We start from the raw sequence: 20,282 nt of genomic DNA on the forward strand, positions 1-20,282 counted from the left end.
CCTTTTGACAGAAGCTGGTCGCCTCGAAACGGTCTGGCATCACAGAAGCTCCTCCCATGGGTACTGCCATCCGCGCCGCCATCCATTCCACTACATACATATATGTACTGCGAATAACGCTAACAAATATTACATGCAGAGTTGTGCAACGAGGGTGCTTGAAGAGGACACTCTTAATGTATCCGATCTGCCAATGGCGAAGCCTCGGCGGCGACTCGACGTTGGTTTTCCGATTTTTGGTTTCATCTTTTTATTCGTGGGAGGAATGCCGCACGTCAGCACGGTATCTCGTCGGACACTTCAAGGATGCAAATTGCACATTTATGAGTCGACCAGGTCGCTGTAGTAGCTCGCGGGTCGGACACAGGGTACTATTAGCATGTAGCAGTTGCCCTGGTCGGACACGGCACGGGACGACCCGATGACTGCCTTGGATGCAATCGTGCTGAATGGCGCTCCCTACGATCAAACGGGAGTGTCGACGTCATCACGCACGGAGCCTCGTCCGCGGAGAATGTATGCATCCTCTTCTTGCGCTCCTTCGCTCTCGTGCAGCAGACGAGATCTTTGGAACCTGTGGGATGCTTGGTCCACAGCCAAAAGACAGGCGATGCTCCACACTAATACAAGTATACTTTGATTATACCATACACTATATTTTGTCTTACTCGTAATACTGTTCAATGCAACCTGTCCCGAGTCGGCGTGGCCGCTTGCGTGCGCGGCGCTTCAGAAGTCTTGTTGCTGCTGTCTGCAACTGGAACTCTCACGAAAAGCGCGCACCAATCTGCAGCGCGAATGGGACCGACCCCCGCAGCTGCGAACGACGTGTTGGTACCGTACTAGTACCCGGCACTTCGATCGCACACGATTTCAAGGTTGTAATCATACGAAATAGTGTTTGTCGACAGAGTTCGTTGAAGGCAACGAAAAAGGTGGCTTGCCGCCGCCGCCGTGCAAGAGCCACGTCGTCGACAACGATGCACGTACAGTAGCCGCGGCTGTCGTTGGGTGCCCGCGTCGAGGGGTCATTCTTCCTACACAGTACGCTAGAGGTGCAATCTCGCCCGGATCTGAGTTTGCCGCGTCGGTTCAGTGCAAAGTGTCAAGCGTCAGCAGCGCCGTCGTCAGCCCCGCCGCACGTGGCGCCTTTGCGGGCGCTCGGCGAAGAATACATGCGCTTTTCAGCTGATATCTTTTTCGCGAGCGAAGAGCCAGGGCTAGAATAATGACTGGCGGCTCCGCGTTGGGCGCCCGCGTCATACATGTACCCATGCGACTGGCTTGCTCGTATGGGACAGCGCGCGCAAATTTAGCGCTCGCTGTTCACATACTCACGTTACTTAGTACACAGGGGCATGGATGGTCTTGTTCGTAGAACCAAGCACCAAACGTGCGGCTTCGTGTTTCTGGCGGCGCGCGCCCATCACACTCGCTGGTGGTTCCCATCACACGTTGAAATCGTTGCAAAAGATCCTGAAATGCGTCGGGCTATTTTTTGACGTTGTGGTGGCAGCCACTTGGCGTTTGTATGAAATCGCCGCCTGGTCGAATAAAAAGGCTCGTAGAAGACGGACCGCAGTCGTGGCGTAATTGTAGCATCGCGACATGCCAATTGAAGTCTGGGAGACCACGGATTTGAGCCAATCAGAGCGGCCGGGCGCCCACTGACGCGACTCCGACTGTCGCCAGCGCCCGTGTAACATTAGTTCACCGCCGGGAACGCGGCGAGGTCAGTTGCATTTCGTGGCCCACGCGCGTAGTACGAAGATGAGTGTGTTTCAGTTCTGGAAGCACGACGTGACATCGCTCTGCGCCTCGCTGCATGAGCTCCTCAATGACGTGGCGACGCCAGACGAGAGCGACGGCAGCGATTACGAAGACGAGCCCCAAACCGACGTGATCAATGGCCGCGTCGAGCGCCTCGTCGCCAAGCTGCGCCACGTCTTTTATGGCACATTGGACCAACCGGTCAAGGAGGAGGATTGCAAGCAAGTCGCCGAGATGCTCTCGCGCTCGCATGTCATGGCGCGCCTCGTGACGCCGTCGCTCTTATCGCAGCTCTCGTTTGAGACGCGCAAGTCGGTGGCCGCGCTCTTCCGCGCCCTCGTGCGCCGCGACCAAGCATCGAGCATCGTCTGCGACGTGGCCCTCATGACGCGCCTCGCGCAAGGCTACACGGCGTCGACCGACACGGCGCTCGTGTGCGGCAGCATGCTCCGCGACTGCCTCGAGCGCATCGAGTGCGCCCATGCGTTTCTTCTCAACATGCCGGCCGAGCTGGAGCTCCTGGTGGCGACCGCAGCCACCCATCCGCACTTTGAGGTCTCATCCGACGCGCTCTCCAACATTGGCCTCCTCCTCACGCACAAGCAGTCGGTGCCAGTGCTCCTCGCCGAGTTTGACCGCGTCTTCACGGCGCAGTACCAGACGCTGCTGCTGTCGGACAACTATGCGACGCAGCGCCATGCGCTTCAGATCCTCTCCAAGGTGCTTCTGGACCCAATGAACGGCGCGGTCATGATGAAGTACATCTCCAAGCGCGACCATCTCAAGACCATTCTGCGCGTGCTCCGCCGGCCGAGCGACGCGCTGCGGATGGACGCGTTCCATATCTTCAAGATCTTTGTCGCCAACCCCAACAAGACGCCCGAGGTCGAGGCGCTACTCCTCCGGAACCGCGACAAGCTGCACGCGTACGTCAAGAGCTTTGGGGCGATGCACCACGGAGGCAAGCAGCAGCCCGGGTTCGTCGCCGAGATTCGGTTACTCCTCTTCACCCTCGAGCATCTCGACCAGACGAAGCGCGAACTCGAGCCGCCGACGGACGACAGCCGGCCGCCCAAGAAGCAGCAAACTGCGACGCTTGTCCAAACCTTGTAATAGTTAGACCCTAATTTATCGACAAAATACCCACGTAGTACCGGTAGTATAAAGTTAATCCAAGTTGCCTTGATCCTAGTAATATCTTGCTTCTATCCAAAGCGTCTTTATTAGTTGATCGCACTCTGGTTGCGACGCGTTGCTAGACGTCGTCGTCGAACATATCGATGAGCTCCCACTCGATCTTGTCCGGGTCGGCAATGCTCGTCGCAAAGGTCCATTGGCAGTACGAGTCCCGGGCCTCGGTCGTCGTCGCGGCGCCAGCCTCGGTCGTCGCCAAGTGCTCGGTCGTGTGGTATAGAACCGAAAGCATGAGCTTCATCTGCTGGCCGTCGAGGAGCAGCCGGCTAAACTGCCCGCTGTGCACGTCCACCTGCTGCAGCGCGACTGTCGTGTTGGGCCGCACCGGTGATCGCTTGTAGTCCGTGACAAGCGCTTCAAAGCACTCGGGCGACATGACGCTCCGAAGCAGCTCCACGGGCGGCGACGTGACCGAGGTATCGCGCACGTAGGCTTGGAATTCTGGCGTGTAGATCGTATGGAGCACGAGGTCCAGCGCGACCTGGGCGCCGTCGATGAAGTCGGGTAGATCCAAACCCGAAGACGGAAACGCGTGGTGCAGCAGCGCAAACGACATGGCTTTCTTCACAAACGACATGTCGGGCTTGAAGAGCTCGTCTTCGTCCCAGCGGTAGAAGCGGTCGCGGTCGTCGTACGCGCGCTCGAACGAGCTGCCAAAGGACTGGATATCAAAGGTCGGCGGCGCCGACGACGAGAAGGCGCGCGCGACCTGACGGCGCGGGCGCACCACGGATCGCAGCGCTTGCATGCTTCCAAAACCTTCCTGAGCTCGCGCGGGCGGATTCGGCACGCTAGATTCGGCATTCGCGGCATATGCCGAACCCAGCCTTTCGGAAGGCACAGCAGAAAGATGCAGTTTGCCCTTGGTACGTTGCGTGCGCGGGTGACGACGCGCGGAACGTTCGCGATGCGTAGACCGCTTCTGCCTCGCCCAGTTTGAGGATCCAGCGCACCAAGGGACGCGGCTGCGCTGGGACACGGCGGACCTCGAGCGACGCATCAACAGCGCGTTTGCAACCGGCGATTGCGCCCTCGTCGACGGGTGTGTCATGCGATGCTATTAACACCACGATGCCGATACGAAGGAACGTACTAGCTATGCGCCGTTCTGCAAGCACCTCTTTGTGCCCAACTTTACAGACGCACTCGTGAGCACGGCCGCCATCACGGAGGCCAACAAGGCCCACTTGCGCAGTGCGTACGTGGCGCGCGCCGAGCACGAGCTGCCCGTGTACTTCCGCATGCTCAAAGTATGCGATCTCATGACGGCGCGTACTAGGCTAGTGCGCTGGTTCCCTGCGGACGTTGTGCCGCCGACGGTCGCGACCTATCTGGACGTGATTCTCTACAGCCGGGACCAAATCCGGCTCGAGAACGCAGCGACAGGGCATGAGAACGATCCGAGAAGCGACGCCGCGCCGTGGGGCATCATCTACATCAAGGCGCAGGACGTACCGTACGAGCTGCCCATGGATCCGATCACGATCCTGCGCAATGCACTCGGCAAGGAGGAGGGCGGGTCCGGCGTGCCGCTGGACCGCGACGCGTATCGAGCGTCTGTCGCCTACTGGTCGCAGCACGCAACGATCCAACACGACGACGCGTAATACAATGTGTGGACAATAGTATTCATCGTGTTGGCAGAAACGATGAGCAACGCCTGGCTCGTAACTCAAATGCCAACAATGGTCCATTTGATGGGCTCTTGGAGCGACGACTCAAAGACCCACGTGCATTGGTCGTCGCGCACCGATGGCTCGGACAACTCTTCTCCGTTGACGACGCCCGTGGTGAGAATGTGCTCTTCGGTGTAAAAGAGCACGTGCAATCGAACCGACGTCGCATCGTCCGCGAGGTCGACCGCGTCCAAGTGCGCGCCCTTGATGTCGAGGTGCGTGAGCTCAAAGCCCGTCGCGCCGTTGGCACGAAGCGCTGTGAAGCCATCGATGAAGATCTGGACGCACTCTGGGCTCATGATGGTGTGCAGGAACGCCAGCTCGTCGGTCGGCGCGTTGGCGTGGGTGGTCGTCACCGCCTCGAAAAAGGCCCGCGAGTAGAGCGTTGAGAGCACCGTGTGCATCGCGTCCTTGGCGCCTGCCAAGAACTCGGGAATGTCGTACGCCGCATTGGACGCGGGAAACGCGGTGTGGAGCACGGTAAACATGTTAAACTTGGTAAAGAACCAGAGCTTGGGCGAGAAGACGTCGGCGTTATCCCACGCCCGGAACCGATCGAGGTCCTTGGTCGTCTTGGCTGCGATCGCATCGAGCGAGAAGGCGCGCGTGAGTGGCGCGAGGCTCTGTGTGTGCGTCCACGGGCGGCCAGGCGCTGTCATGGACGCAGAGCGCGGGCCACGCCGACCGGCGACGACCACCGCACGACGCAGCATGTGGCGATCTTCCAAAAAATTGATCAAATTTGAAAAAAGGCAGCAATAAAGGACGGTAATTTTTTTAGGTCGGCCGAAGCCAAGCGAGCATGCAATCCCTGGGTTGAAGCTCTGTGGTATTCGATACCGAATTCAGGCTGACGGCATAGCGTCCTCATACACTGCGACCCCAGCGCCAACGCTTCGTACACAGGACATCCGTCTAAGTGATCGTGGCGACAGTGTAGTAGCGCTCACACAAGACAAAGGTGAAGTATGCTTTAGGCAATCTGGACGACAGTCCACGCAGTGGGCTCGCCGTTAACAATGTCGCTCTCAAAAACCCATGTGCAGTCGGCGTCGCGGACGTTGGCCTTTTGCGTCTCGGTCCCATCTTCGCCCTTCATCGTCGTCGTGACGTGCTCCACCATCGTAAATTCGACCTGAAGGAGCACGCTCTTTGTTGCTTCGTCGTCGCCGTCCTTGAGAAGGACGTTCGAGAGGCCAACGTTCTTGACTTCGAGATCTGTCAAGTCAAACTTGGTGCAGCCGGCCTTGGCGAGCTCCGAGAAGCCCATCATGAGCGTCTCGACGCACTTGGGGCCCATCACGGAGCGCAGAAGATTCACTTCGTCGTTTTCAACCGCGGGGTCCAGTGCCGCAGCAAAAAAGGCGGGCGTGTACACGGTGCGGAGAATCATCTCGATCGCGCTCTTGGCACCGTCCATAAAGTCCGGCACGTCCAACGGCGTCTTGGCGTGGGGCACGGCAGCGTGCAGCTGCACAAACATGGCCATCTTCCCGAGCAGCGAGACATCTTGGGCGAAGATGTCGACGAGGTCCCAATCGAAGAAGCGCTCCTTGTCCTCAAAGGCCTTGGCCAGCGGGTTCGTGGGCGTCTCGGGTGCCGGCGCCGAAGACGACGACGACATGCAGCGCATACCAGCACGGGGTTGCATCGACCACGGCCGCGCAACGAGGCTCGGGCGCGACGCCGCCGCCGAGCGCGCGGCCTGGCGCAGTTGCCGAGCTGTGTGGCGCAAAAACATTGCAAGAGTGGGCTGATTGCACCCAACCAATTCGAATTGCAGTAAAAAGTAATGGAGGAACCGGGGGTCGAACCCGGGGCCTTCCGCATGCAAAGCGGACGCGCTACCACTGCGCTATACCCCCGCACACGTCACACTGTATTTTATATAAATTATAATCCGCATGAGCCAAAAAGCCAATAGAGCTGGCTCGACGCGGCCCCGCGAGGCAGTTGGCGACGACCACGAGACTCGCCAGCGACGCGGGCGCGTCAACGCTTTTCGCCAATGAAATGGGGCAAACACGTGGCCTCTAAAGAGCTTTGACTTTTTGGATATTGTTGGCTTGTTTCTTGCACTATGCTATTTCTTTGGTGCTGGAAAAGGGACGCTGGCATGGATAACATTGTCATTCTATTGTCATCATAGTTATACAAGATGCTAGAGAGCTTTTAGTAATGACATGTCCTGGTCGATTTTGCTGGAGGCGTGTGTGTGGGATCGCGGCGTAGCCAATCACAAGCCAGCTGAAAGATACCGCTTGTTTGGCGCCGCTTCAACGTGGCCAGCGATCGACGAATGGACCGGAGCGCCAACATCATGTAGGCGACGACGCAAACGCTGCTGCATGTGGCTCATGCCGTGCATGTAGAGTCCACTTGAGCCGCGACGCCAAGCACACGGTTGTGCTGCCCAGCGTTGCGACATCCAAGTCGGTCGCCTCGGTGCTGCACGAGGCCCTGTATCAGTACGCCCGCATCAACCACGACACCCCCGCGCTGGCTGTCTCGGGCCTCTACGACATGTACTCGGGCGCAAGTACGTTCTTTAACCGTCTGCGGTCGAGCGATACAATGCATGGCATTTCTAGTGCTTGACCTCAGCGCGTCGCTGCACAGCGTCGCAACCTTCCACGCGGCCACCAAGTGCATGCGTCTTGGCGCCGCACCGCTCAGGACCAACAACATGAGCGACAACAACAGTACGAAGTGCCGCCGCTCGGACTCGCCGTTCGAGTCGTTTGTCAAGTCGATCTTTTCGTTGTCGGACGACACGCCTCGTCCTGCCCAGTTGCCACCTCGTACATCGCTGCTTCCTACTGCCCATTTGAATTCAATCCTACCGTAGAAACCATCGCGGCGCCGTCGCTCATCGAGTGCATCGCGCAGCTACGCGCTGCGTCCATTGAGGAGCTCTGCACCGAGTGTCGCGTCGCGCCAGAGGCCGCCATGCACCTCGTGCGACAGCTCCAACGCTTTACAAGCGGCGCGCGGGCGTTTGGCCCACCCGATGAGCCACCCAACGCGTCATCCGCAAGCTCCACGGCGTCCGAAGACGACCCGCAGGACGAAGACGACGACGACGACGATACATTCCTCGGCGAAGCGCCCGTCTTGCTACGGTATGCACATGACTCGCCAGCGTTTCGCCGCGAGGTCGCCGCCATCGACGCCGCGTGGCCACGTGTCATGACCGACTTTAACCGCGTGGTCGCTGCGGCCAAAGCCGTCCTTGCGTCCAGCAAGTGCCACCTCGCGACGCTGCAAGATTTGTACACGGAGCTCACGGCGCCGATCGACGAGACACCGTGCCTCCGACACCTCGCGGGGTCGGCTAAGCGCGCGTGGACGCCGCTAACCGAGCGCTGCGATCGCTCCATGGGCGCCCTGCGCGCGTTCGCCTCGAATCTCGCGTCCGAGTTTGTCGCTCCGCTCGAGACGCTCCTCACGCACGACCTCGGCCGCGACGCGGTTGCATCGCGCCAGCGCCTCAACGCCGCCTTTTACGCGTACTGGGCGATGGCACACGAGGTGACCTCCGACCCAATTGGCGACGATGCCCGTCTCGAGGCGGTGCGGCGGGTCTTCGAGTCGGCGCGTCTGTCCATGGTGCGGCATGTCAACGACACTTTTCTGCATGCGCTTCGTCTTGTGGAGCGCACCGGCTGCGCGTTTGCCCATGCGAATGCCGTCGTGGGACAAAGAAGCCAATTGGAAGCCCACTGCGAAGCACTTCAGGCCTGCGTCCCCATCGACGTCTGGGATGGCGCTCCTGGTGGGTACCTCTTTCATGTGGATGCAGCAACGTCTGCACGCACACGCCGCTGGTTTTACCTCGAGGAACACTCATCCATGCTCTGGTCCCTCCAGGTCGTGCTGCCAGTGCTCGCATGCGACGACACTCATCCTCGCAACACGTAGGCGGACCGGCGGACCCCCGAGGGCATCGCCGACCTCTCGCAAGGCTCCGTGGCGACCGACGACTCGATGCGATATGGCCTTTGCCTGACATTGGCGTCAAGCCAACGCGTGCTATTGCAAGCCGACACGGCGCGTCTCCATCACCTGTGGCTCGAGGCGCTCACGGCCAAGAAGAAGCATGCGTCCAACCAAGACGACGACGACCAGGAGAACGACGACAACGACACCAGCGACAGCGATGAGGTGGCAATATGTCGGACATTGGACGAGAAGATGCTGTCTCCCATTGCGTTCCTCTGCGCGCCAGCTGCAGCGTTTGCTGTCATGGCCCGCGGCACGCTACCGATCTCGGTGCACACGTACTGGGAGCGCTTCGTGGCCGACGACCAGTTCACACGGAGCTTTCTCATGCAGCGGGGTGCGACAGACGTTGCGCTCTCGACATGGGCGGTGCGCACAGATGGCGCCTACGGGCGGTCGCGGCGCATCCAGCTGCCCGTCGAGACGGCACTCTCGACCGGCTCGACGCGCGTACATGCGAGCGAGGTCTACCAGCGCCGGTCGCGCGACCACCTCGAGGTCCTCGCCAAAGATGAAAGCCTCGATGTGCCGTATGGCTCGTACTTTGTTGTCGAGTCGCGGACCACGATCGTCAAGAGTATGACGACGTCATGCGCTGTCGAGATGACGATGGCCGTGCACTTTACCAAGAGTACGATGTTCCAGCGCATGATTGAAAAGGCGGTCGCGACCGAGACCAAGGAATCGTGCGAGGCGATGTTGGCGGCCATGCGCGCTGCCATCGAGGCGAGCTCGCTCTAATATACACGGTGCAAGCGTGTGCAATGCACGAGTCTGTCCCACGGAACGCGTTCGAACTCTGGACCCAAGCCCGCGCTTCGATCCTGTCCTCGCCCAGTCGCCGCGAGGTGCATGGCTTGGCGGCGAGCCACCGCAGGCGTCGCGGAGGTGGCAGGTGCTGGGACCTGGTTGACACGACCGGTGTCAGAGGTGCGCCAGGCTGCCAGGTGGCTCATTGCGTCGCTGGCAATTCGCTTAGATAAAGTCGTTTCAAAAGCATATGTAAAGCAGCATTCACGAAACAAGGTAGATTTCCAGCGCTGTGCGGTCGAGACTTTGAAAGAGCGAATTACGGTGGTACTGCATTTTTATTGCACGCATTTTTACAGATGCTGGTCGATAGCTCGACATTTGTATGGACAATAAAAGGTTGGACAAAAAGAGAATAAAATGACCAACACTGACTGAACAACAGTGCTGCATTTTGGCCTCGGCGCCGTACTACGACGAGAAGACCATGGACCCATACCAGCAGCAACAGCAGATGCAGCAGCAGCAGCAGCGGAGCATGAACCTGCAGCGCCAGCACATGATGGAGCGCAGCGGCAACATGGGCGGGATGTACGCCCACGCGCCGCAAGGCCACGCGCCACCCATGGGCTTGCACCCGTCGTCGCAGATGCACCACAACGGCTATGGCATGCCCATGGCACCGCCGACGCACTCGAGCGCGATGATGTACTCGGACGACGTCTCGTCGTATTTACAGCCGCCCAACATGGGCATGAACCCGGCGATGGCGCCCGCGCCGTATGGGTACAACGCGTCGACCTCGTACGTAGAGGTGGCCGGGACCCCGATATGGAGCGCGGCCAAGGCGGCAAGCGCCACGCGCCCAAGGGGCAATGGAAGACGCCGCCGCAGATGCTCTACATGAAGGAGAAGGCGAATGCGTCCAAGCCGGTGGTGCCCGAGCCTGCGAGCTCTGCGTTTGGCGACGAAAACACGGTGACGCCGCAGCAGTTTGCCGAGGGCACGCAAGGATTGACGCTCGACACGACGCTGCTCGCAAAGATGACGGGCAAGGACGCATCGCAGATCGGCGCGGAACAGATCCGCAACATCATGCAACACCCGGAGCTCCTCAGCATCTACCAAAAGCTCCAGGAAGAGGAAGAGCGCCGGCAGCGACGACTCGAGCGCAACCGCGCGTCCGCGCGTCTTCGCCGAGAGAAGAAGAAGGGCCTCGTCGAGACATACGAGATGGAAGTCTCGGAGCTCGAGACGATCTTGAAGAAGGTCAAGAGCCACAAGTTTGGCTGCGGCAACGACAAGCTCCTGCTGGAAGCCCTCAGCGGTACGTAGTAAATTCGCATTCGCATGATCCAACCACGCCTAGGCGAGCAAAAGCAGAGCGTCAACATGACGCGGGACACCAAGCACCAGCAGACATCGCTGCTCTTGAAGCAGCACTCGCAAAACGCGTCAGCGGTATAGCTCTACCGTGCATCTTGCCCCTTTTCAAGACGACTGGACTCGTAGATTCGCCAAGCCAACGACGAGAGCTGGATGGTCGCGCTGGCAGCGACCAATGACGCCGAGTTTCTCCAGCTCAAGCACACGCTCGGGCTCACGGAGGCGCAGTGCGCGCGCCTCGCCCGCGTCAAGAACAGTGTGCACAACGAGTCGACGCGGCTCGCGATCGTCGAAAAGTGCTTTGCGGCGCTCCACGTGCACGAGTGGCTGCACTTTCCCAACTCGGAGGGGCTCGTCGACCTCTTCCGCGCGCCGCTGAACGCGCAGCAGCTGCAAAAGTTTGTGCAGTGGACGCGTGTCAACAAGCAAGCGATCCAGCAGCTCCAGGTACTTGGATCCTCGGCATTCCATTATGAATTCCTTTTTTGTAGTTTGTCCAGCCGCCCGCAGACCCCAAGGCCGAGTCGAGCCTCGTGTTTGATTTTCCGCGGGAGCTCTAAGCCAAGGGATAGCGTGTGATTAGGATAGCACCCAAGACGAAGTTGCTTTATTTTTTGGACGCGATTTTTCTACAAGTGCGAGAGACCTTTGGGCGCCGTCGTGTGCGTCTTGATGAGGCTCGAGATCGCGCGGAAGTTCGGGTGCTTGGAGTCGGCCGTGAGCTGGAAGACCACCGACTCGACCGACGTCAAGAAGGCGCCCGACGCTTGCATGCGCTACGCAAGTAGGTGGAGGATGACGATCGTGGCGGTAGTACCTCGAGGCCCATCGAGCGCAGGAACGAGGTGCTGCTCGAGACAGCGTCGACAGGCACGTGCACGTCGTAGCCGGCCTCGATCAAGTCGAGGCACGTCTGAAGCACGCACACGTGGCTCTCGATGCCGCAGAGCACGACAGAGCGCGGCTGGAGCGCGCGCAGCTCGGCGTCGACGGCGGGCGTCAGCATCGAAAAGAGCGTCTTGTCGTGGACCGTCAAGGTGGCCGGAAGCTCGACCTCGGGGACCATGGCGCCAAAGCGCGCCGCGTACTGTGTCGTGGCGATGGTGGGCATCTCGAGGTGCTTGGCCGCTTGCACCTAGTACGTCAAAATGACATGCTGCTGCGCATCGATTGCTAGGTCGTACGAGCGTCTGGGCACCGGCGATGACCGATGGCATCTCGTAGATGCGGTCGCGGAAGATCTCTTGGATATCGCAGACAAAGAGAACGCTCGAGGCCGGCGCGAGCTTCCCGACCGACGACTTGACCGACTTGGCGAGCATGGTGAAAAAAAGAAAGTGCAATGTCAGCAGAGTGAACGTCGTTGGCAACTTCAAGCGGATCAGATCCGCCGCCGAACGCGACCGTCGACCGTCCAAGGGGCTGAGCTGGGGCTGGGAGGCCAGTAAGATAGGAGCCCAAAGTACAAAGAGGCTAGTACATCTTAGAACGACTAGAGAATGCTGCTGTAGCCTTGGCTGTGGCGCATGAGAAGGTTGGAGCCGAGCGTAAAACCCATCCAGACGACGCCAAAGGTGACAAGGACAGCAACGAGACAGCCGAGGAGCCAGACGAAGCGGCTCGCACTGGCTTGGACGTGGTCGGGTGGCGCAAAGTACCCGACCTGGCGCAGCCACCACTCGGGTAGAAGAGCGAGTCGGCGACAGCGTCTTCGCGTGCAGGCCGTGCATGGTGGTAGCCGTCCGTGGAACTCGACCACGAGGCGCTGAAAGAGCGACGCATAGGTCGTCATGGTCGTCGCTACCATCGATGCGCTCGACGACGTCAGAAAGGCACGGACGTCGGTCTCCATCTGCAAGGTCTCCACCACACGCGCCAGCGTTGCGCGCAGATTCGTCTCAATACGCAGCTGCGTCGCCGCCACGGACGGCATGGCGTGGGCGTAAAAGCGTCCGGCCCAGTTGCCGACGAGCGCCGCATTCCAGTACATGACGTCATGTGCAAACACGTGCAGCGACCCGGTCGCATACGCCGATGGCACGGCGTCGGCGTAGGCAAAGATCGGCACGTACGCGGTGGCGTGCGGCGCGTACGGGCCAAACCAAATGTGCGCAGCGCGCGGGTCGCCCGCGTTCAAAACGGCGACGAGCGAGTAGGCAGCGCGGAAGATCGAGAGGCCGCGCTCTTGGTGGCTGCGCAGCGCGTCGGCCTTGGTCATGTTGCCATTGCCATTGACGTCTAGTCCGCACATCATGCAATAAGAATAAGAATATTCGACTTGGATATGCCGGGTACCGTAGCGATCAGGCGAGCCGTACGGGCCGGCCATGGGCCCGGACGTCAAGTCGAAGGATGTGCCTTCATAGTGATCGCGGTGGATACGCATGAGCGTCGACGGCGAGAGCGGCGCCGCCACCTACGCCCAGGTTGGCCTCGATGCGTGCGAGAAGAAGACCAACAACCTGCACGGAGACGGGGTAGTCGGTAGCAAGCATATCGGTTGTCGGTGAGAGCTCGATCGACGGGTTGGCGAGCGTCAAGACGCGCCACACGCGTCGTGTGGCGTAGTAGTGGTTGGGCGCATGCGCTCCATCGCGCCGGTAGGCGTAAACAGCCGTCCAGTCGAAAGCGCCGTCGACCGAAGGGTCGTACAAGCCGGCGCGGATCGCGACATCCTCGACATTTGTCGAGGCGAGAAAGGATTTGGGGTCCGAGAGGTTGAGCGCCCGCAGCGTAAACTGGTTGGCGACAACCGCAATATGGTCGTGCGGAAGGCGCTGCGCGGCCCAGACGGCCGACGCGCCCGTGTCATCCGGGTGGATATGCATGACCCAGGCTTCGTTCGGGTCGATCACCGTCAAAGCTTCGCCGGCTTCGAGGAGCGCGCTGGGCGTGTCGTACGCTGCGCCGTAGTACCCGTACGTCTCGGCGAGCGCGCCCATGAGCAAGATGGCGTCGCGTGCCGTATTCGCTCGCTCCATGGCCACGTTGGTGAGCTCGGCGACGTCAAAGAGGGCCTTGCCGCCGGGCGCGGACACCGGAAGGCTAACGAGCCGACCGCCGCACGTACTTTCGCCGATCGCGACTTGGTGCTCGTTGATAACGCCGTAGACGCCTGAGATGTAGCCAAACGTGGTGGGCACTTGCGGGATTTGCCCCAGCGGCTCCGTGGCCGTCCAGTTGAAGATGGACGTATCGACGTTGTCGAGTCGAAAGACGTCGCCGCGATCGTCGCCAACTAGAATGAGAGCTCATTGCGCGCAGCTCAAGGAGAGAGTCTACCGTAGCGAGGGTAGGCGAGACGAAACGGCGCAATGTCCCGCCGTGCGCCGACGGGATGCGTCTTGGCCGGCACCTTTCCGATGCGAAAGTCGCAGCTGCTGCAGTCCGCCGCGTGCGTTACCATGGAGGAGCCTGTCGTCGAGGCCTACGATTCTAGCTTAGGCAGCGCCACACGTGCCGTCCGAGACCTCTCGCCCGACGACGATCGTCGTGCAGCCCTGAGCCGTGAGGGCCAGCGTCGCCAAGATCGCCAAAAACATCGAATCGGATGCTGCCCGCTCATTGGCCCGCGATATTCTGCGTGCATTTGATTGGCTAGTGCTCCACTTCAACTTGGGCAGCGTGTTCAACCAGGATGAGGCCAAGTCGTCGTGCTGGTAATTTCAAATGTAGATTCGATTGATTTACTACTTGAAATGAAACATGACACTGCCAAAGATGCCGAGGACCCCCTGGAGCAGCTCGGCGACAAGGCCACATATGCTTTGAACGACATGGTAGACGCTCCCCAACAGCGAGGCCACGAGCTGGTTGATGGAAGACACCAAGGTCGGGAGGCCAACCGCGACAGCAACATCGTACGTTAGTGTGACGAGTTGGCGCGCGACTCGGGCAACGATAACGAGGACGTTCCAGAGCCCTCTGATGCAGTGCAGAGCGACCTTGCAGGTGCTTTCGACGAGGTCGGAGGCCAAGCTCATGACGCGGCGTTTGATCTCGGGACTGATGGCGGCATTGAGCGCATGACCAGCTTCGTTGAGCAGAGATAATGCCATCGTCATTGGCGTCGTGACGAGCCAGCGCATGAGCCCAAGCGGGTGCGTTAGCAATTCAAAAAGCCTCCCGACGCCTCGGAAGATTGCTGCGAGCATGCGCTCAAACGGCCCATGCGCGAACTCGAGGATCGCCACGATTTGTCGTGCCAGAAACTCAAAGCTTTGGCCCACAAGTGTGAATATCGTCGTTGCTAGTGGGGCGAGTGCGATGCCGGTCGGGTGCAGCACTAGTCGAATGGTGAGACATAAACCAAAGATGAGCATATCCTACCGTGTCGCCACGCCCGGCGACCGACGCCGCGACAGCAGTAGCCAGCAAACGACGCCAGAGTCAGCGAGGTATCGACAGCAATAGAGACACATGCGTACACTGCGAGAAAGACTGGAATCGTCAGCGCAAACAGGAGCACAAGGTCGCGCGCCGTGGCCGTCCATGGCTTGGCCGACGACGTTCCAGGTACATGGCGCCGGAGGAACCGACGAAAGAAGGATCGAGATGGCGGCGGTGTCGCCGGCGCGTACACGGGCGGCGATGAGAACTTGGCAGCACACGTCGCCACGCGCGCCTACATAAAGTGCATTGAGGCGGCAATTGAAATTGCGACTCGGACCGTGGCGTCGTCGTCGTCGGGCGATAAGAGCGACGCCGTCACATAGTCGTTGTACGCCAGTTGAAGCTCCTGTAGCAAGGTGAGAGGTGAGCGTCGCCAGCACGCCACGTACCGACGTCACGAGGTAGCTGTCGGCGCGGCGGGCGTAGTAGAGCCCCTCGCTGGGACGGCTCTCGATCGCTCGCGTAAAGTGCTTGATGGCCTTGGCGTAGTTGCGCTCGAGGAAGCGCTCGAGGCCGCGCTCGTAGTGGATGCTGTGCGCGTCGGCCTTCCATGGCTTGACGGCGCCAGCGTACAGGCGCTTGTAGCACGTGGCCAGACACGCGTGCGACGCGACGGCGCCGAGCACGCCAACGTAGAGCGCCGCACTGTATCGTGGCAGCACTGCATAGGCCGCGAGGCGCGGGTCCTTGCTCGCGTAGTAGGCCGTGGGGATGGCCACGACGGCGCAGACGCGCTTGAGGACGTCGTCGGCGAAGCTGGCTGCCATTTCTTAGTCGTGCGATATCAGATGTGGGAGGTCGGATGGAGCGGCCCGTTGCACGGATTGTAACTGTCATTCGATGGCGCTGTCCACAATCAACTGAAATAGTATCAACCCATTGTATCAACCTCCTGGATCAATCAAAGTGCTTGATAAATAAGGAATAACTGGTATTGCTTTTGTAAGAGACAAGCCTGATGCTGCGGATATCGGTTCTTCGTTGACGAGCATATCTCTGCGCTCGTGCTGTCGACAAGAAAGTCGGATGAGGATAAACGTACACCTTTCAGTTGTTGATATATTAGCACAGCAGCTGCACCAAGCATCATGGCCCGTAAAAGGTTACAAGCCCTAAAACAATTCAACAAGCACACATGGCTGACGGGTCCGGCGTGTGTCGCCAGAATGTTGTATCCATTCCGTCCGGGACTTGGTCGTCCATGCGGGTCCGGGTAGCGTAGCCGTTGCGGCGCCTCGAGGTGCTTGAGAAACGTCTTCTCGTCAGTGTATCGAAACACAGCAATTTCAATGGGTGCTACAACGTAAATGAGAGTGCCAGCGTTGCGACGGGTCGTGCCGACTAGTACATAAGTAGCGTGCAATACGGGCACAAGTGTTCAAATCAAGCGTTTGAATGCCATTTAACCTACCCCTGACCTAGCCCCAACTACATGTTCGGGGGTTGTCGCTCCATGCTCACACAAGACCAAGTACATTACATACTTAGACTCACAATGGCTGCGATAAATAGGTCCAATTTGCTACATGAATGAACTAGAGCGACTTGGATCCGAGAGAGACCATGCGCTGGACTTCATTTGCAACGTCGTAAGCCACTTGAGTCGCCGCCGAAACGATGGCAAAGACGACGTGGCTGAGCTGCTGTACAATGACCGATGCCACGTGCACCACCGATTGCACTATTGCCATCACCGCTTGCCACGTTGCTACAGCGACCGTCGAAGCCCAGACGCCCGCAGACCACATCGCAGCGTAAGCAGCTGCAAGGCAAGCCGAAAATGACGCGTAGACGGTCGCAAGAAACGCCGCCACCGATGCATACAGCGCCCTCATGGGCGGCGACGTGCATACATTCTTGCACGCGATGAGAAGCTGGAAGACGATGTCGAGAAGCCCAACAACGAGGTAGTGCAGTCCGCGCCAGAGACGCCAGAACGCACGGACGCAGCGGGCGGCAATGCGAAGGCCGGTGGCGACAAAATTGTCGAGATTTCGCAAGACCACAGGGACCAGGTAGCGCCACACACGTCCGAGCCCGGTGGAGATAGCCTTCAAGAGACGCTGGAGACGGCGGGCGAAGATGGTCAGCACCCGAAGCATGGCGCGGCCGACGTAGCGCAAAGCGTGTTGCATCGCACGTCCAAGCGGACGCAATAGAACGTCGCGTGTGAAGAGGAAAAGAGCGCGGAGCTTGGTTGCGGATGCTAGAAGCACGACGGCGGCACTGTCGATGGCCTGGTAGAGGAGGCAGTAGTAGCCACGCAAGATTGGCGCCACAACGGCACGAAGAAGAATCCGCCACGTGTTGTAGAGCTGTCGCTGAACGTACTTGGCGGTCGCGGACAGAGCATGCCGGAGGGTGCGACCGACGTAGCAGGCAGCGATGCGCATTGCACGTGCGAGCGGACGCAGAACGATGTCGCGTGTCAAGACGAGAAGAGCGTGGAGCTTGTAAACCATCGTGAGCAACGCAGCCGAGGTGATGTCGACGACTTGGTAGAGGACGAAGTAGTACGCACGCAAGATTGCCGAGACAAACTTCCGAGCTAGGACGCAGCACAAAGTGTAGAGCTGTCGTAGAACCTGTTGGAGCCATGCGAAGCTCCTTTCAACGACCGTGCACGTGGCTACGGCGAACGAGTGCAGCCGTGGCAGGACAATATGCATGCAGAGATGATAGCTGACGTTGCCGAGCCACGCGAGTGTCACCTGTGCGCGGTTGACGAGGGTATTGACGAGGCACAGTACTGTGGTTGTCGTCCAATACCACGCAGCGACGGCGAGCTCTTGGACGTAGGCGATAGCAGCTTCGATGCAGCGCTTGATTGCGACGAGCCCTTCGAGCACATTGTCCACGCCGGCATCGACAAGGGGATACGCCGCTTCGGCGACTGTCAGGACGATTTGTCCAAGTCGACGGAGCCGAAGTCGGCATATGACGCGGAGGCAGCGCCAGACACCGTCGTAGCAGCGCCCTGCGACTCGTTCGGCGAAAAGCATCGCTGAGAGCAACCACGCGAGGCACGAGACGCGGAGATAGGTGACAGCATATGGGATCATCTCAGCGACTAATAGGCACAACGAGGTCGTTAGATAAGCAGTTGGCACCGTCGTAGTACATACAAACGTAATGGAAGCGTGCGCTGATGCGAGCTGCGATCGCTCGTGTTCTTGCCACCGCGGCATCGACGGTCGTCGCTATCACACGTACGGTCGCCAGCCACAAGGCATGGATGGCCTGGAGAGCGCGCCACGTCTGTCGTACGAGAGCGCGAGCCGATCGCCACGCGAGATGAAGGGACGAGAGAAGGACGTTGACGGCGCCTCGGACAAGTGCGTGGAGCAGCAGACAGGCGAGCAAGATCGGTAAAAGCAGCAGGACGAGCACGCGCGTGCTCCATGTGGACTGCGACCCAACGCTCAACAAGGCGAATGGCGCAATGACCTTGCTCCAGACGCCAAGTTGAGGTGGCGATGATGGCACCTGGTTGGGTCGGAGTATGTTCAGTTGCTCCTAGGGCAAGACGCATTCGTTGCGCTGTCCATGTGAGGGTCGTCAAGCGTACTTGGAGAATGCTGTCGGCGGGATTGAGCGCCAAGCTTCGTGCAAAGTCCGAGGTCGCCTTGTCTGCTTCCTACCATTCCTTTGCCCTTAGCCCACATAACTTGAAGGAAGCGTACGCCAAGGTGCAAGAAGCACTGCCCGCGCTGCTTCAAGCCGTCAGCGTCCGAGGGATTTATGCGGAGGATTCGTGACCAGTCCTCGCTCGCAGCTTTCCAGTCGCGACGGCCCATCTTGGCAGTCGCTGCTTGTCGCAGTTGGATCTCAAGGTCGTCGTATACCCAGCGCTGAAGGAGCGTGAGGAGCACCGCGTGCAGGGCGACGGTGCTGAGAAGACTGAGGCCGCCAGCGACGCCGTAGATGGCGGGCGAAGTGTACTCTGCAGTGAGCTCGCTGCGCCAGCGCAGGTGGTAGGCGAGCGGCAGCATCGGGGCGGCGCAGACGTGGCGCAGCCATCGGAACTCGTCGCCGACGTCGTTGGCTGCCATGGTGTCAAGTTGAAGTCTGCGAATCTGTCGCCAGGATGATAATCCGCAACCGCGCGCAAGACCATCATTCTTGTCTAAATTCAATTCTTAAAATCATTTTTGAATTGTTTCCACGTCGGATGGCAGAATCCAGCACGAAATAAGTTATCAAGAGTCGGCTCTGGATTTCCGTTGCTAGTACATGGGGTGGATGCCAAGCGCCTTTAGAACAAGTCCTTGCATCCTTACAAGGGTTACTAAACGGTTGATTGACCCTTGATCCTTACGCGGTGAAGAATTGGCTGGTTCACCAAAAGTTGCTGCCCATTTGCACTGATCATGCAAAGAGTACTGCGAGTTGATTCAATCATCTCTCAATTCATACAATTCGTCTTTTAGGCAAGGGTGACCCATTGACTTTCTCTTGGTGGTCGTCGCAAAGAGGGGTCTATCTCGCTCGTAGACACCTCTCCCTGTCAGCTCTCCCTGACTGGATTCACAAACACGCACTAGTACTCATAGCACGGACGCAAGGGTCCATGTTGCGAGCTTGGCGCGCCACAGGAAAAGAGTTGGGAGCTGCAAAGCAACTCTAGCTTGGTCTTGGAGCTATCTCGAAAGGGACTTGAATTTGATAGATCTTGTCGTGCGCCGTCCAACCAGGTCCAGGTTTGACTGCAGGCGTTGGAGGGTCAAGAGAATTTCTGCATCGACGAGACAGGAAGTACGTCATCCGCCTCCTAACGTTTACACGTGGGAGTGTACGGCGCTTCCCCATCCCTCTTGCGTGGCTTTTCAGGGCGAGACCGAGCTCATGCCAAAGTCGTGGATTGAAAGCCCGCACTTCAAGTCCCACAGTCCCCAACTCTTGCACCGTCCATTCGTCTCTGGGTAGGATCACCTTTGTTTTACGAGAACGCGAAGCATGGCACCACGCACAAGCATGAGCGCCACCGACGTCGTCTCTGCTTTCGAGGTCCACGCGGCCATGCGCCTTTGCATTCTCAGCTACGAGTCGCGCAAGCCCAAGGAGCACGACGGCGACTTCAAGTCCCGTGTCCTCGCTGCGTTACCTCCATGT

General features: G+C 59.3%; 11 protein-coding genes and 1 non-coding gene across 12 annotated transcripts; 4 read left to right on the forward strand and 8 right to left on the reverse strand.

The window, feature by feature from the left end:
• Positions 1-1,717: 1,717 nt before the first annotated feature.
• On the forward strand, positions 1,718-2,962 carry SPRG_03782 (hypothetical protein). The gene has a single exon (XM_012342350.1). It carries the CDS (start codon positions 1,771-1,773, stop codon positions 2,881-2,883), a length of 1,113 nt encoding a protein of 370 aa, XP_012197740.1. The 5' UTR covers positions 1,718-1,770; the 3' UTR covers positions 2,884-2,962.
• Positions 2,893-3,757, reverse strand: SPRG_03783 (hypothetical protein). The gene has a single exon (XM_012342351.1). The coding sequence runs from the start codon at positions 3,710-3,712 to the stop codon at positions 3,026-3,028; it is 687 nt and encodes a 228-aa protein (XP_012197741.1). The 5' UTR covers positions 3,713-3,757; the 3' UTR covers positions 2,893-3,025.
• Positions 3,758-3,814: 57 nt separating this feature from the next.
• SPRG_03784 (hypothetical protein) lies at positions 3,815-4,571 on the forward strand (the record flags this gene model as incomplete). The annotated part of the gene is made up of 4 exons (XM_012342352.1): positions 3,815-3,830; positions 3,880-4,006; positions 4,061-4,195; positions 4,244-4,571. 4 exons carry the CDS (start codon positions 3,815-3,817, stop codon positions 4,569-4,571), a joined length of 606 nt encoding a protein of 201 aa, XP_012197742.1.
• Positions 4,572-4,636: 65 nt separating this feature from the next.
• On the reverse strand, positions 4,637-5,375 carry SPRG_03785 (hypothetical protein; the record flags this gene model as incomplete). Its single annotated transcript, XM_012342353.1, has 1 exon — positions 4,637-5,375. Exon 1 carries the CDS (start codon positions 5,351-5,353, stop codon positions 4,637-4,639), a length of 717 nt encoding a protein of 238 aa, XP_012197743.1. The 5' UTR covers positions 5,354-5,375.
• Positions 5,376-5,564: 189 nt separating this feature from the next.
• SPRG_03786 (hypothetical protein) lies at positions 5,565-6,417 on the reverse strand. Its single transcript, XM_012342354.1, has one exon. It carries the CDS (start codon positions 6,379-6,381, stop codon positions 5,614-5,616), a length of 768 nt encoding a protein of 255 aa, XP_012197744.1. The 5' UTR covers positions 6,382-6,417; the 3' UTR covers positions 5,565-5,613.
• Positions 6,418-6,433: 16 nt separating this feature from the next.
• SPRG_30032 lies at positions 6,434-6,505 on the reverse strand. The gene has a single exon. It is a non-coding gene; the product is annotated as a tRNA-Ala (tRNA).
• Positions 6,506-6,939: 434 nt separating this feature from the next.
• On the forward strand, positions 6,940-9,402 carry SPRG_03787 (hypothetical protein; the record flags this gene model as incomplete). The annotated part of the gene is made up of 5 exons (XM_012342355.1): positions 6,940-6,962; positions 7,013-7,179; positions 7,232-7,441; positions 7,489-8,510; positions 8,562-9,402. The coding sequence occupies 5 exons, from the start codon at positions 6,940-6,942 to the stop codon at positions 9,381-9,383; spliced, it is 2,244 nt and encodes a 747-aa protein (XP_012197745.1). The 3' UTR covers positions 9,384-9,402.
• Positions 9,403-9,834: 432 nt separating this feature from the next.
• SPRG_03788 (hypothetical protein) lies at positions 9,835-11,416 on the forward strand. Its single transcript, XM_012342356.1, has 4 exons — positions 9,835-10,719; positions 10,762-10,853; positions 10,905-11,225; positions 11,270-11,416. Exons 1-4 carry the CDS (start codon positions 10,224-10,226, stop codon positions 11,336-11,338), a joined length of 978 nt encoding a protein of 325 aa, XP_012197746.1. The 5' UTR covers positions 9,835-10,223; the 3' UTR covers positions 11,339-11,416.
• SPRG_03789 (hypothetical protein) lies at positions 11,359-12,102 on the reverse strand (the record flags this gene model as incomplete). The annotated part of the gene is made up of 3 exons (XM_012342357.1): positions 11,359-11,554; positions 11,596-11,913; positions 11,963-12,102. Coding segments are annotated over 3 exons (605 nt in total), but the record flags the coding sequence as incomplete, so codon positions are not given.
• Positions 12,103-12,270: 168 nt separating this feature from the next.
• SPRG_03790 (hypothetical protein) lies at positions 12,271-14,320 on the reverse strand (the record flags this gene model as incomplete). Its single annotated transcript, XM_012342358.1, has 5 exons — positions 12,271-13,016; positions 13,074-13,194; positions 13,241-14,016; positions 14,061-14,205; positions 14,249-14,320. 5 exons carry the CDS (start codon positions 14,318-14,320, stop codon positions 12,271-12,273), a joined length of 1,860 nt encoding a protein of 619 aa, XP_012197748.1.
• Positions 14,321-14,435: 115 nt separating this feature from the next.
• Positions 14,436-15,937, reverse strand: SPRG_03791 (hypothetical protein; the record flags this gene model as incomplete). Its single annotated transcript, XM_012342359.1, has 4 exons — positions 14,436-15,063; positions 15,108-15,402; positions 15,448-15,516; positions 15,560-15,937. The coding sequence occupies 4 exons, from the start codon at positions 15,935-15,937 to the stop codon at positions 14,468-14,470; spliced, it is 1,338 nt and encodes a 445-aa protein (XP_012197749.1). The 3' UTR covers positions 14,436-14,467.
• Positions 15,938-16,705: 768 nt separating this feature from the next.
• Positions 16,706-19,232, reverse strand: SPRG_03792 (hypothetical protein; the record flags this gene model as incomplete). The annotated part of the gene is made up of 5 exons (XM_012342360.1): positions 18,854-19,232; positions 18,739-18,807; positions 18,438-18,686; positions 18,292-18,370; positions 16,706-18,240 (listed from the first exon to the last, which is right to left on the reverse strand). Exons 1-5 carry the CDS (start codon positions 19,220-19,222, stop codon positions 16,706-16,708), a joined length of 2,301 nt encoding a protein of 766 aa, XP_012197750.1. The 5' UTR covers positions 19,223-19,232.
• Positions 19,233-20,282: the final 1,050 nt, after the last annotated feature.

The sequence above is a fragment of the Saprolegnia parasitica genome (genome assembly GCF_000151545.1).
Source record: "Saprolegnia parasitica CBS 223.65 unplaced genomic scaffold supercont2.9, whole genome shotgun sequence".
Classification (NCBI taxonomy): Eukaryota; Oomycota; class Saprolegniomycetes; order Saprolegniales; family Saprolegniaceae; genus Saprolegnia; species Saprolegnia parasitica.

What these genes read in the sequence shown, in the direction of transcription:
- SPRG_03782 (XM_012342350.1), top strand. Translation starts at nt 1,771, where the DNA reads ATGAGTGTGTTTCAGTTCTGGAAGCACGACGTGACATCGCTCTGCGCC.
- SPRG_03783 (XM_012342351.1), bottom strand. Translation starts at nt 3,712, where the DNA reads ATGCAAGCGCTGCGATCCGTGGTGCGCCCGCGCCGTCAGGTCGCGCGC.
- SPRG_03786 (XM_012342354.1), bottom strand. Translation starts at nt 6,381, where the DNA reads ATGTTTTTGCGCCACACAGCTCGGCAACTGCGCCAGGCCGCGCGCTCG.
- SPRG_03788 (XM_012342356.1), top strand. Translation starts at nt 10,224, where the DNA reads ATGGAGCGCGGCCAAGGCGGCAAGCGCCACGCGCCCAAGGGGCAATGG. An exon ending in CCTGCTGGAAGCCCTCAGCG is followed by an intron (nt 10,720 to 10,761) that starts GTACGTAGTAAA and finishes AACCACGCCTAG; the next exon opens with GCGAGCAAAAGCAGAGCGTC. An exon ending in ACTCGCAAAACGCGTCAGCG is followed by an intron (nt 10,854 to 10,904) that starts GTATAGCTCTAC and finishes CTGGACTCGTAG; the next exon opens with ATTCGCCAAGCCAACGACGA.